We start from the raw sequence: 15,111 nt of genomic DNA on the forward strand, positions 1-15,111 counted from the left end.
CAAAATAAGATTACTTGGGCAAACTTAATACGCCTCTTTTTTCACATGTAGGATTTTACAATCTCTAGTTACCTGTCCAAACAGTGCTGGTATATGGACAGGCACCTTTCAGAAGAACCCCTGCTCTACTCAAGGGCACAGAAAGGATGATACTTAGCTATTTTGTTTTCTCCTCATTATTCAAGCATGTGCCCTGAAACCTTATCTACTGCACATGATTCAAACCATGCTCTGGAGAAGAGTAATTAATTTTCTTTTCTGTCACATCTACCCATCCAAGAGCCACCACTAGCGAACAGATCTCCTCAACATTTCTGCAAGCCAGAAAAGTTATATTAGTCATAATTATAGGAGTAGTGGTATTAAGAATACTAAATACACTGGTGGACGACTGAGCCACAGATGCACAATTTACAACTACTCATTTGAAATGCCCTAGTTTAGGGGTGTACTCAAGGATTTCCGACACTGATATGTTTAGATTTTACTTTTGTTAATTTTATGTATAAACAATTCTGTAATGCCAACCACAGAGTGCCAACCTCAGGCACCCCCTAAACAGCACATTATTTTAGCAAGCATTTGATGAAACCCTTAGTCCTAATTATTAAGAACTCAGTTTCAGAAGCAAGGTTAATACTGCTCTCAAATGGGGAGAGCCCAGAAAGAATAAACTTCATTGCATATTTTGGTTCACCATATTCAGCCATAGCAGTTGGGTTTTTTTACATAGATAGGAACATGCAGACTCCTGGGAGCTCTGCCAAGTCCCAAATAGGAGATTTTGTCTCCCTCATAGTAGCCATATAACCCAAGGATGTATGAATTTTACAAAGGTAAACAATTTTAACTTGAAGGACTAGAAAAGACTAGGCTGACCCAACAGAACTTACTCACCTTGAAGTTAATCCCTTATTTCATAAGAAAAAAATAATAGTTAAACTTGAGAGAGCAGGAAATAGTCTCAAGAGGTTCACTGTAGTAGAGAGAAGGACTGAGCGGGAAGAAGAAATGGAAGCCTGCGACGTGCAGCAGGTCAGCAGGCAGGGAGATGAATTACCTGACCTGTTGTTTCAGTGATTTTTCCCAGCTTTTCTGACCCTGAGGGAAGTAAGAAAAGGCTCCACCCCCTACTGCTGCTTTAAATCACCACACCCCCCAAATCAAGATGATATAAGCTGCAATTAATGCAGCACTAATACAAGAATTGGTGTAATCACAGTAGCTGAATGAGAAGGGTGCTGATTTCTGGTCATTGACATACTTCAACTGATAAGCAGCCTATTAGTCTTAGAAATGAGGGAGGTTTATTACTATCACGTTGTGTGATCAGCACATCTTTGTCAAAGTAACTTCCTGTGGAATAAAAATAAGAAATGAGCTGCTCCTTACACATTAAGAGGAGTTTTGCTGAGACAGTTGAAAAACGTGTTTTTGTTTTGCTCTGATTGTAAGTGTTAGTCATATGGAAGATGGTGAGGGAAAGCAGAAGGAGTCATCTTCTGAAATTCTCTTCCTCTGTGCAGACATTATGAAGGATCCCTGGCTTTGATACTTTCTAAAAAGCAAGTATTTCTTAAACTGGGATTGCACCACGGTGCACTAAGTGTATCTTTGTTCCCATATTACTTCTGCTACCTTTTTATATATAAATATATGCATATATATCTCTTATGGTTCTTCACCAGTAGGAATTTTTATTGCAATACAACTAAGAAATGTTATTTTCTTCTAGAGAAAATAAACACCGATCACATCCCAGATGTGGGAGTGTGATGCAGCAATATTTGTCACAACTAGATTTTGGGTAGTTTCTGGCTGGCAGCTCCTCTGGCCACGCACAAGAGCACCCCAGAGTCGTGCTGTAGCTACACAGAGCCAATGCAGGCTCTCCTTTGGCACTTTATTTTCTTGCTGGTAGGGTTTATCTTCACTTCATAGGTTTCTGGCTTCCTTAAGAGTTCCTGGGTATGAAGCAGAGCAAGCACTGTTGCAGAGTCCTGTCTACTCCCTCTGATTTCTGTGAGCAGTATATCCAATTCTGGATTAATAGTAATTAAGTCCATTTTTTTAAAATGTTGCTTAAAGTGACTGAAAAATGGATTTAAAAATACCATTGGGAAGTTCCTTAGGGAATTTGATCACCATGACTCAAAGGAGTGTTCTTCACCCTTAAAAATAAATCCTGAATATCCCTAGCATCCTTCCATGTATGCCACTTTCATTTTGAAATGCTTCATGTAATAGTTTAGTTCTTTCCTTCAATACCCACAGTCTGCCTGAATGCAGTGGTGTAGGGCAATTATCTCGGAAGCTGCATGGCCTTATTCAACTACATTTTACCATGTCTTTCTTTTTGTGATCATTACATCATCATTCAGCAACTGAAACATCTATTTAGTAATGCCAGATGTAAGGAGCTGGATTGTACTAGCTGCTTGTTTGCTAAAAGAAATTATACAAAACGTTGATATTAATTCATCATGCCTAATACAGTTTGAGTGCCAATTATCTGATAATTCACCTCTAAGTTGTGCCGTGATATCTGAGAACAAATAAAATGTCCAACCTAGTTATCGCAAGACATCCCTATCTCAAGGTGGAAACACCTCATGGTGCCGGCGAGGAATTTCATCTGAAGGCCTTTGACTCTGAAGGAGAGTTTCTGAATAGTTCTGAGCTTATCAAACTTACAAAGCCTGGAACAAAGCCAGGTTGTTTAGTAATGGTTCGTATTGTTGTAGTTCCTTCGCTTTTCTTGACTGTGCTCAGGTGAATATTGATATTGAAATTCCTTCAGGCTGTCTCTTGAGGCATTGCTACGTTGCAATTTATGAATCTAAAACTAGTAGAGAAATATGAAAATATTGAAAAGGGATAATGGAATTGGAAATGTTTCAAGTATGTTTTGTGTCATGATGAATTTTCCCACAAGCCCAAGCCACACCTCAGTTCCTTCACTGAACCCCTGACTTCTCCTGGGACAGTACAGGTGTTCCTAGTCGTTGCAAATGGTAATTGTGCTGCTGGTAGCAGAAAATTCATGCTCCTGGTTATGCTTTATGTGCTTGGCTTTAACCTGTAACAAAGTAATAGTCAAATATAATTGTCCTATATATTTAAACCAGATTTCTATATTAACTTATCTTTTTAGAGAAGATTTTTTTCAAGGGAACTTGAACTTTCACATGTATTTGTTTTCCAGCGTAAGCTTGAATGTCCTTACTTCTTGTACGGTACCTTTTCTAAGGAATGTGTAAGAAATGTGCAATGTGTATATAAAGGCATATCAATGATTCTGATTCATCTTTTCTCGTGAGACTGTTGGACTGGACGTTTTAGTCCCTTCCTAGACTTTATTCCAGTAGGAATTCTCTTTTCAACTTACCGGTATCTTCAGAAATATTCTGTAAAACTGCATTTCCTTCCCCACCCCTCCACCCCCAATTTGATTAAGTACCAATACTAATTACTAGGAAGTTGTTACAATTGTTGCACAGAAAATTGTAGCAATTGTTACCTTGTTAATGGGAAAGGTGCATGAGGTCATCAGAAACAAAAAGATGTCCTGAAATTTGAGATTTAATCTTTTCCTGGTAGTATAAGGAATAATACACTTTTCAACATTTTGCCAATGTTTATTACACTTTTACCACCAGCTGAGTAACAGATGTCTAAATGTATTTCTATTGAATGTACTTGGAAAATGCAGGACAGAAATTTGTGTTTTACTTTGCCTCTCTCTTGCGTATTATAAACAGACTAAATATCACTCATATCGTCAAAGCACTTAAAAATCAGAATAGAGGAAATATCAACTACACATGCTCAGCTGAACATGCTAATTATTAAATGAAAACAGGTTTTGTGTATCTGGTTGTTCTTAGGACTGAATATTATGAAAACTGTACATGTTATACACAACCTTGTTTATTTTGATAGGTAACAGAGTACTAGACTTCAGGTTGTCTCTGTAATTGGCAATGAAATTACAAAACTATATGCCATACATACATTTATAAATATGCTCTGGGAGAATGGATGCAAATTAATTTGGAGACAAATCTGAGGTAATAAAGAATGTGTTATTAATTAACTTAACTGTGTTTCTCTCCTGTGTTCATGTTCACCCGGTTAAGTAGCTAGCTGCACCTCTGAAGGGACCTGCAAATGAATCGCTTGTTTGAAAACTTTTCTTGCTTCAGAAGGCACCTCATTGTACTAAATACAATTTTCTCCATTTTGATATTGACTTGCAGATGTTTACAGTGTATGAGAGTAAATCAAGTCTTATGGCTTCCTTCACTGGTCGTCGGCTCAAAGCATTAAGCTGGGGTCCCTCTAGGGAATTTGAAAAGGCTATTTAAAGTCTATTTTGAATAAACCCTTGCTGGGATTTGTATAATCTGAATTCTGTTGCAATAGCCTACATCTCTCATTTTGAAAATCGCATGACACTGAAGGCACAAAGTGGTGGTTAGTGGTATCATGCTCCATTGTTTTAAAAACTGAGGATTTCAGTTAGATGTAATTCAGTGAGGGAGAAGGATTTAGGCTAATAAAAGTGAAGATAAGACTATGACGAGAATAATGATATCTTTAAGGAATATTCAGGCCTTGCATTTCCAGCTGCTCTGAGCAACAGGAAGGGAAGAAAAGTGTATGTTTCTGAGCTATAAAAAGCACAGACCTTTTTCTGCTCCACTGGATTACAGGAATCAATAATTTCACATTTTCAACCCACCATGGAAGTAAATGCCTGATCTCCATCATGTCACTACATGGCAGATCAAAGCCCTCAGGATCAAAGAGATTAAAGTAGCACAGGCTCTCAAAATATTATTTTCTGATTGAAAAACACTAATTAAAATTTCTGTAGAAGCTCATGTAATGAGTTACTATTAAAATTTTTTACAGGAAAAGTCAGTCCCAATGTAAATAAAAAATCCCTTTTCTATATGTTCCTTTAAAAGTGTTTCATCCCTGATTTTATCTGTAGCACATTTCTTCACGTTACCTGTTTCAAAAGCCTCAGCTCAAAGTAGTTTGAAAGCAAACTATTTGTGACATGGCTCTTATTTCAGTCCCGAGAGTGTCTCGCCCTTTAAGGAAGGATATTTCACATCTCACAACTGAAACAAAATGAGCTGATTTGCACACTGCTTTTCTTTTCTACAGAGGACAGGCTGTCGTGACAAGAGATGGGGGTGAGACTTTGGAGGTAGCTGAGCTGCCTCTATGCAGAGGAGGAGGATAGCTGCACACGTTGGGCCTGATCAAACCTACTGGGATTGTTCCAACTCTTGCATTATTCCAGCTCCAGGCAGTAACTGGAAAGTTTCTAGGAGGTTAAAACAATACTGTAAGTTGCATCAGCTCTTAATTTGGCATCATACTGCTTCACCTGTGAGGCAGGTGACCCAAAGGTTACATCGCTGATATAGATTATGGATGGCTGGATCTGGAGTCCCAATTTTCATAGTATCATGAATTTGCTACCACTGACTTTTGTCTCTAACTTCACTGTTTCTTGATATGGAAAAGCCCTTGTCATGTTTCACTATTCATCACGTTTAAGTAATTTCACCATCATGGAACATCAGAACTAAAAAGTCATTTTCTATGACATGGGAGGTTGAGAAGCTGATGAAGGACTTTTGCCAAATTCCCTCATTCTCCTAAAGAATCAATGTGCAACAAATTACTTGAACAGATTTAATAAACTGGCACAATTACTGGCAGGCCCGACGGGCCAGTCTCTTTCATATGGGACATTAGTCAGACTCGTTTTTCTGTTTGCTAAAAGTTTGTTTTGCTAGCGATTCAGACTCTGGGACCCATCTTCAAATAGATCTGCACAAGTGGGTCCCTGAACTTTAAAGAGACCAATCACATGAACAGCCTGAAAAGAGTTCCCCAGAAGAACAGCACCATTATCTGAATCAATTTCAAACCAGAGCCCCATTATAATGAAGTATTTCTCTTTGGAAGGCAGTCTGTCCTCCCAGAGGTGCTTTTTATGATTTTCAACATGAGATGAATGATCTCTTGGATGACGAAGAGCACGTTAAACAGGCCAAACCTTGAGAGTTAATAGGTTGCTGGTTATTTATTATAACAATGATATGCCTGTGCTTTCAAGTATGCAGCAATTAATAAACTCCCTTACCACAGGATGCCAGCGTTATCCATAATATTGTCAAAACCATTCAAGTTGCACTTTGTGTCAACAGAAGCAAAATGGTATAAGGAGAAAACATTTCCTTTGTCTTGGGAAAATAGAGCTATCGGTTGAGAAATAACATCAGTACGCTGCACGAGCTGAGTTGTAATTCAACTATTTCCTCACTTTTATGTTGTATTTGGGGCCTAATTTTGAAGGATTCCAAGAAATTTAGAGAAGGCTGGCTTCTGTACAGTCTGTAACTTTTTTCTGCTTGTTAGGAGTATATGCTTTTATTCTAAAAGACTTAGGCCATTTTCTCATATTTTCCGCTGACTTATGGTTGTTGCCCTGCTTTTCAAATTTGTAAGGAGCAGATTAGAACTCAGCAGAACTTTTAAAGGAAATATCTTTCAGCCAGAAGTATGGATTCAGCTATTCCAGTATATTTTGTGAATGTATATTAATTTAAAAGTTTATTATTTGTTTCAATCCGACTTTTTTTTTTATCAAAATATTTCACTTATACATATTTAAAATACAATTTCAGGACAGACTGACTTTTTTTGAAATTTTACTTTGCTTTAAATATTGCAATGTTGTAAAAAGACAACGTGAAGCCCAAATTTTCTTCAAAAAAGTTTTTTTCAGAGTGACTAGTGAACCAAAAATGTCATTATTTGCTCAGCTCTGCTTCTTCTACCACGCTATAAGGTTTCCGAATCCATGTGCCTTGAAAAGTCTGCTGGTAGAAAACTGGAGCTCAGAAAACGTCCAAAATCCAGCACGGGTCATTCTCTTGCATATCTTGGACCTAATTCATGAGGAAATAATTGCCTTCCTACATAAAAAGATAAGACTGAACAACAATATTACGCCCCATATGGTTTGTTTAAAAACTGTTAGAAACTCATTGTGGTAATGAAACTAACTGTCGATGCTTCCGCAGTAGGGCTGTACCTGCTCTGGGGTGAGGACTGCCCACATGCAGACGGCTTGTTCCCTGTAACCGCGGCAGCGTCAAGAATAACAATCACAGAGTGCCCAAATGGGAAATACATACTATAAAAAATATTTTCTAATTTATAATATCTTAAATAGTGTGGCCTAGGCAGAAACAGGGACACGTCCCGATCGTATTTCTTTTTCAGCTGGAGAAAAAAAGAATCGTACCCCAGCAAGAGTGAACAGGCATTAGTCTAAATACACGCAGCACTTCTTTAGGGGGCCTCCAAGAGAGCCTGTCTCTGCCACTGATGCAGAAAGGAAAAGGTGTTATTGGGGAGCCTGGCGGGAATCGGCCTGCGGGCAAGAATCCAACTCACTGTGGCACAAGAGGAGGAAAATGAGAGCAACATCACAGCTAGCCAGAACAGAGGAGCAGATATTTTAATTTGATTTTTGGAGGCACACAAAGGAATGGCTAAGCAAACTTCCCATTTGGAGAAGTGTGGGTGCCATAGTTTAGATGTGAATGATTAATGGGAAAGCACATACGAAAAAATTCACAACATCCAACAAATATGGAAAGCAGTCTGCAAGTTTATTTTTAATTCAAGTTTAAAAGTTAATTTAAATGAAAATGAAATAACAACACATTATATTTGTATCTAGTTAACCAAACAACACTCGAACTCTAATTAAGCACCAAGCATTAAGTAGTCAGTAACAAGGAATAAAAGGTAGATACGCTGAAATACTGAGGCAAGCACTCAAAGGACCAGAACAAAAGAAATGTTAATTAAAAGATAATGTCAAAGGGATAGAATGTTTTCTTGGGATAACAATCTCCCGCTGCTAAATAAATACCAAGGTGAAGTCCAGGCATCCATCAAAACTGAATGCCAAGCCAAAGCCAGCATATTTTAAGAAGGAAGACATTTATCTGGAACTCTCATAAAGAGACATTACCCCTCACGACAAAGAGTGCTTCTGTACATTCATCCTTGGTTTGGTAGATACCGCCGCTATCGATGGCCCATTTTTCATGACAGTGTTACCGATTTAGCTACACAACTGCGTAAGAAACGCTTTTTGGAGATATTCAAGAAGGATTAGCGAAGTACACTTAGAAATTGGCTTTTGACTTGAAACGAGTTTATTTTCCTTGCGTGCCTGAATTTAGGGGTGGCGTTGCTGGGGTGGATCCCGACCCGATGAAATCAGCGCGCGTTGCGCCGCTCAGTTAGGCAACACCACCGCTTCACCTTTGTCTTCCTCATTCTGCTGCTGACCTGCTACGTCTCTTCACCTGCTGGTATCGCGTTAATTTTATTTTGTGACGGGAATCGTATTTTCCTGCCCAAAGGCACCGTTTGGGTGGATTCGCTCTGAGGCCCGTGACAGAAAATGACGGCAGCAGCTGATGTCAGAACCCGAGTGTCGGTGGTTCTTCTCCGCCTTTCCCACTCCCACACCATCAGACCGGCTGCTTCCCCGCCGCGACCTCTCGGTCCCCTTCACCAAATCCCTTCCCCGTTGGGTCCTGTACCGTCCCGTCCCTCACGGCGGTCCCGCAGCTCGCTCCCACCCGTAAGCCGGCCTTACAAGCGCCTTCCCGCCGCCACGACCCCTCTTCCTCCCCGCCTCACGGCCGCCCCGCCGCCGCGCCCCCCTCCGCCCGCCGCCGGGCTGCCAGCGCCCCGGCCCCGCGGGGGCTCCGGGCCGGCCCCTCCGTGTCTCCGCCCCGCGGCGGGGCGGGGCCGCTGGCGCTGTGGGTGCCGGGCCGTGGGCCGCCCCGCAGCCTGCGCGGCCTGGCCGGCGCGTCCGCGGAAGGCACCGGTGGGGCCGGGGGGGGGGGAGGGATGTGAGTACCGCGGCCGGGCGCGACCCTGAGGCGGCGGCGGCGGGGAGGGGGAGGAGGAGGAGGAGGAGGGCCCGGGCGGCAGGGCCGCGAGGGGCGGCGGCCTGGGGCTGCGGCAGCGCCTCTTCGCTCCGCAGCCCCGTCCCGGCAGGTGGGCCGCTTCGGCCGCCTGGAACCGGCGTCGGAGTCGGCCCCGGGCGGGCGCTGAGGGCACCCGGCCCCGGGGCGTGAGGTGTCGGGCTGTAGGCAGGGCGCGGGGCCGTCCCCTTCCCTCAGCCCCCCCCGGGGGAGCGAGGCCCGGCTGGCGGGCGGGCAGGGAGGGAGAGGAGCGGGGCGGAGCGGCGGGCGGGGGTGGCGGGTGGCCTTCGGTTAAAGCTGCCTTCTGTGGGGCGGGACGAGGGGAGGATGGAGGGAGCGGGCCCTGGCGCTGCTCGTGGGCGCTGTGCGTGGAGCGGGGCTGCGGGCTCCGCTGAAAAGCGGCCTTTGTCTTCGTGTTTGGTTTCTTGCTCTGTTTTGTTTTTCGCTGGGGCTTAAAAGGGTATTTGGGGGCATATCTAGGCTGGAAATAAGGGGGGTTCTGTTTGTATTGTTCCCCTGACAAAAGACCCTTCTGTCTCGCTCGGTAAGCTGTGAAGCCTTTTTGCAGGCTTCTGCTAAATTTGGGGGAGCAAGATGGGTCTCGGCGTAACTCGGCAACACGGGGTTTGGGGCAGAGAAGGGAGGCCACGGCTGGCGGAGCAGGCTGAGCGTGAGCAGGGAATCGCCTCTGGGGTTCAGCCCGTCTGCTGACCCGTGTGTGCGCAGGTGTCCGCCGAGTGATCGGCGTCCGCGTTTGTAAATGCAGAGCACGGCATTGCTCACCTGCTCTGTGAGCCAGGGCTCTGGGCTGGCTGTGCCGCCTCTCCTTGTATTTGGAGAGTACAAGAATTTGGAGGGAGGGTAAAGGAAAGTATTGGTTAAGGGTTACAGGCATGAGATCTAGAGTTGAGAGCATGTCCTGTGGTTGTATGCTGTGCAGATACAAACCCAGGCCTCTTTACTGTTGCTGAGCTGGTCACAAAATAACCTGTTGCTCCTAGGAAAGGACCCTAGAAATCTTTCCAGCCTTGCCTTGTTAGAAGTATCATGTGTAGGAGCAGTGTGGTTTGTTTTTTTTAATGGTGTTTTGATACAGGCTTTAAAAGGTACGTCTAGTAATGTATTTGTTGAAGGTTATGTTGTCTGGAAAACTGGATGCGCCTTCTAAGGTAGAGATGCCCCTTCATGAACTTGGAAAGACAAGTGGAGAGAAGCAAATGTTTCCATTAATTATTGTCTGCGATGAACTTCATATGCATAATTCGTTAATGTACATTCTTCAGTCTTCATTTTTGGTGTTTTTTTTTTTTTTTTCCCCCACTGCTGGTTAGTTCAGGAGTATAACTGTACTGGTTGGAAGCGAGGGATGTTACTATCCCTGACCTTACTGCTGAAGAGCAGTTAAACAGCCGAGTGTTTCCTTCAGTAACCGTTGGAAATAGCATCTTCAGGAGTCCTTCCTAATGTAAAGTTGGTATTAATGAGGACTCTAATTGGTAATTTGGGATTTTAGTGAAAAATGGTCAACTTCGTAAATAGTTGCTAAAAATGGTGACTAATTTGTTTTTTGCTTTTCAAGGCCTCACAGAACCGAGTTGTATGAGGATCCTCCATCACCATGCTGCCCTATCGTATATTCTCCAGACTACAACATCACGTTCATGGGACTTGAGAAACTGCATCCATTCGATGCAGGGAAATGGGGAAAAGTAATCAATTTCTTGAAAGGTAAAATAACAGAAGGTACCTCTTAGACCAACATTTGCACAAAAGCTAATAGAAATCATGTAGTTAGTGCAGACCTATGTTAATAATTGCTAATATAATAGTGACTGTGCATCTTCATTGCTCATTGTGTAGATTTAAGCTACGCTCTTTAATCATATTTGGAGTGCTTTAGTTTTCTGATATATTTGCAGACTTAAATCTTAGCAAGTTAAATTGATCGTAGGGTTTCTGAGGTGGGTTGGATGTCATGTGTTACGCATTGTTGAAGATCTTTCTATGCGGTACTTAAAAGATGACATTGTAATGTTAGAGCAAACATCCTACACCAGGGTTTTTTAATACAAAGGTTTTTTTCACAGTCCATTGAAAATGTATTTTCTAGCCTGCTCCACTAAATAAACCCACAGTTTTGGTTTCAGCTCCGTTGTGTCTGTGTAGAGTGAAACTCATGAAATGTGATTGAAAATTCAAGCTCATTAAATGATTTGCTCTCCCCAGAGGAATGACTAATACTAATCAGAGTAACTAGTTTGGTTCATTTCAGTCTGGCCCAGAGCTTTACAAGACTGTGGCTAAAAAGGAGGAAGGAGAAATATGAGCATAGCAATGTCTTAGACCATGTTAAAGTATTTCTGGTCTTTGTGATTTGAATGTTCCATTGCTTTACACCTGATGTAGCAGGAACTGGGGCATTCCTTTTGGCTTGTGAAACTACAGGTGTTAATGACTGGCTTGCTGTGGGGTGTAACTTAGTTATTCAACTTCAACTGCAGACGGTCTACTGGCAAATGGCCCTTTTCAGGCTGAAAGATAAGTGCATCTTCTATAAATCCATTCTTTATCAACCTCATGATACTCTGATAATGTTTCGGAAGAGCTGTGAGACGCCTCTGGTGACAGGCAGAACTTTTTGTGACGGTGCTCATTATAGCTGTTTAAACAAATTGGAAGATACAGGCAGAAATACATTAAGGAAATAAAAATGTAAGAACCAAGGTTAGGTTCAGGGCCTATAAAATCTTGGCATCTCTTCATCTAAAAGTTTAAGCTTGCTCATCAAGTCAAAAAAAAAAAACCCCCAAACCCAAACTTCTTCTCTTGCCAAGACAAAGGTTGTCTGAGAGCCAGGCCTCTTCCATTTATGTGCTCCTAATGACTCCTTCAGCTGATATTTTTTGCAGTTAAGTATTGCCCTTCCAATTTTAGGCTGCCTTGTATTCATTTAACCTTGGTTAAATGAATTCTAACACTCCATTTAGTACCTGAGTTTTGGATCTTCCCTCTAATAACCTTAAACAATTAAGTCTTGGGTTCCATGACTATTTTCTTAATTAATCAAAAGCTTTGCCTTTCTGCTCCTTCTCTGTGTAAAGTCTTTTCCTCTAGCTCTTTTCTGTGTTAAGCGCCCACTCTTTATTCTCAGTCTTTCACAGAAAATTAGTTTTCCCAATCACTTTACTCCCCTTGCTTTGTAAAGGAGAAAGAAGCCACAGGATACCCCAGGGTGCTCTTGGTTTTCTCTGGCTCTGTAGCAACTCCTGGCAACAGCTGACCTACGCTTTTCCCTATCACGTTCTAGAAAATCACCAGTGAAAATCTTTTTACGCTTACCTTCTCCTTCCTCAAGAATGAAACTGTTAGTAGCTTGGCTTTCTGTCTGACACCAATGAATGAATGAAATGTTTCTCAAGCCTCAGTCAGGAGAAACGTAAGCTTGCCAAAACAAATATTGTTGCAGGTGCTGTTCTTGTATAACACTTCAGAACAAAATCTCTCACATGTGAGAGTTGTTTTCTTCCTCCTCCAAGAGTAAAATTGGATAAAAGGTACAGTCTTAGAAGGCTGCAGCTGTGCAGCAATTAAATATCAAAATTTGTCTGGGAAGATCAGCATGATGCCTTATATTTGGTGTTTGTAGTGATCATGTGCAAAGCAATGTTGTTTTTCTGCACTGTGTGGCTTTTTTAGTTGACCCTAACTTGAACTTTCTGGCAAGTATATCCAGATGTATGCATTCGAACATATTATCTTTGATCACATTCTGAAATCTTGGACTGATGTTTGTAACTTGCTCTTATAAAACTAGGTTTTTAAATAAACTATCTTTTGGTCTCTAAGAGGGAGAATTAATAGCTGGTCATTGGTATTTCTTGAAATTAAATGGAGGTAGGGGTGTGACAAATATCCTAATGAAGTGTAAGTTTGCTTCTGTGAACATCCAAGCAATTATTTTGTTTTGAATTTTGATTAATTTTTTTTATTCTCCTCTGATTTAGGGAATTAAATACTAGTATCAACTGTAGAGTTTCTTAAAGCATGTTAAGGAATAGTGAATATTTGATGGTATGAGCACCAGGATTTCCCCAGTGTATCAAGCCCTAGACTGTAAGGAGTCCTGTAATTCTTTTGTGCATGTCCATCCTCTGTCACTACCTGTCCTCTCTTTCAGTTTAAACAAGAAGTTACCCTGATTCCACTCTGAAAACTGTCTGTAAACAATATTTATCATATACACGCTCCCTTAATAGCTTACATGTGTAGCGGGTTTGTATTCGGATAATTTGTAAACACTGAGTAAACAAAAGTTGTTTCAGTGATTTACATAACAGATGAAGTTATTGCATCATGGTCAAAGTAGCTTCTTTGGCAGGGTGGAATATGGGAAGTTAAGTGATGGTATACAATGCCAATTGTTATTTCTCTCCTGTTTCAGAAGAAAAACTAATTGCAGATGACTTGATTGTACAGGCACGGGAAGCTACTGATGAAGATCTCTTGGTTGTTCACACAAGGCGCTACCTTAATAAATTAAAGGTGCTGTACTTATTAATGTGTTTTTCAAGCAAACTGTCTAGAATTAGTGTCAAAGGCAACAGATATCCTACTCTATTTGTTACAGAATGAACTTTTACAGATTGTAGAATGGTGTATTTTGATAAGATTGTCATTGAGAATACTGAAAGAAAAACATAGAAATAGTAGGCAATTTGCACTAAAGAGGGGTGGAGGGGAAAGAGGGTCTACGATGTTATATGGGTGACCTGAAATGATATTTCAGTAAAGTTAAATGAACATAAGGAAAATTTTAATGTTTGAGATGTAAATAATATTCTCCTTAGTACCAGGGTTTTAGTCTTCAAAAGTGTAAGTTTTGATTTACTCTAGTAAAATATGGTTCTGAAATCGAAAATACATTGGAGAGCACTAAAATGGAGTACTTTATTGGATGTGTTTTTTGCAAGGATTGCTTTATGGGTTTGGGGTTTATGTAATCTCAAAAGAGCATCCACGTAGGGATTCTGTTGTCAGTCCGTTGTGGTGGGAAGTACTGGCTTCATACTTAGACACTGCCTGTATCGGTGGAATATGGAGAGAGTTTAAAGATCAATGTAGGGGCATAACCTTGCATGTTATCTGTGTGTGAAGGTTTCCACTACCAGCTCATACAGGATTACATATTCACAGGGTGTAAAGAGCATTCACTGGGTATTTCTAAATGAAACATCCATTTGTTATACTTCAATTTAACTTTAAAACATAAACATGAGATCTCTGTTTCTGAATATATTCGGTCATCTGTAGGTGGCATTGGATAGTAGGTGAGCACAGGTGACATAGCTTTTGTTTTGCAACTCTTTACTTGGAGGGCAGAGAAGGGATTTGTATGAGAAATCCTCTTCCATTTCATAATTCAAAAGAAGTTATTTTGAGTCATCTTTGCCCTTCCACAGTGAGAGTCCTTGTATTGCTATTTCTGGAATGTTTTATTTTTCTGTGTAAGGGATCTATTATTTGTGTGAACTTTTTTCACTCTTACTCCTTTTCTGAGTTCTCTTACATTTCTTCATTCTGTGCTATAAAGTTACATGCAATTTCATACATCATTAGATTTGATCTCACTGCAGCTATTCTTGATATTGAGCTTTTAATTCCATAGAACCACCCACCTCTTTTTACTGAATCACTTCTTTGAAGCAGGGTGTAATGTGCATAGCTCAGTTTGGAATACCATAATAATATTTTTAGTACCTACAGGATGGCTACACAGGGAATTGTCTGTATAACTTGTGTCTTGGTGTTCAAAACCAGTACTGTCATGTGCATTCAGATGTGATTAACTGTGTATCTCTCATTTCCCCTTTTCTTGAGAGAATATTTCCTGCAACTGTAGAAACTGGAAGATGTTGTATTAGTCATGCCAGCAAACTCCCACCAAGCAGTGAAGATAAAAGTGCTTAGTTGCAAACAAAAAATAATATGGTGAGACATGAAAAGGCCCTGGGTATCCTCTGTATTGCGTTATCCAAAGTCTATTGTGCTATTTTTTATATTTTTTTTT

At 41.1% G+C, this 15,111-nt stretch overlaps 1 protein-coding gene across 4 annotated transcripts in view; it reads left to right on the plus strand.

The window, feature by feature from the left end:
• Positions 1 to 8,925: 8,925 nt before the first annotated feature.
• HDAC11 (histone deacetylase 11) overlaps positions 8,926 to 15,111 on the plus strand; it is a 30,402-nt gene continuing 24,216 nt past the window's right edge. For 2 of the 4 annotated variants that reach the window (XM_069769850.1, XM_069769851.1), the window contains exons 1-2: positions 10,624 to 10,772; positions 13,486 to 13,586. In XM_069769850.1, coding sequence (XP_069625951.1) covers positions 10,706 to 10,772; positions 13,486 to 13,586 — 168 coding nt within the window. In that variant the 5' untranslated portion in view covers positions 10,624 to 10,705. Of the gene's footprint in view, positions 8,945 to 9,100; positions 9,118 to 10,623; positions 10,773 to 13,485; positions 13,587 to 15,111 lie in introns of those variants that run through there. The other 2 variants (XM_069769852.1, XM_069769853.1) reach the window with 2 other exon arrangements.

This window comes from Haliaeetus albicilla, chromosome 24 (assembly GCF_947461875.1).
Source record: "Haliaeetus albicilla chromosome 24, bHalAlb1.1, whole genome shotgun sequence".
NCBI classification, from domain to species: Eukaryota; Metazoa; Chordata; class Aves; order Accipitriformes; family Accipitridae; genus Haliaeetus; species Haliaeetus albicilla.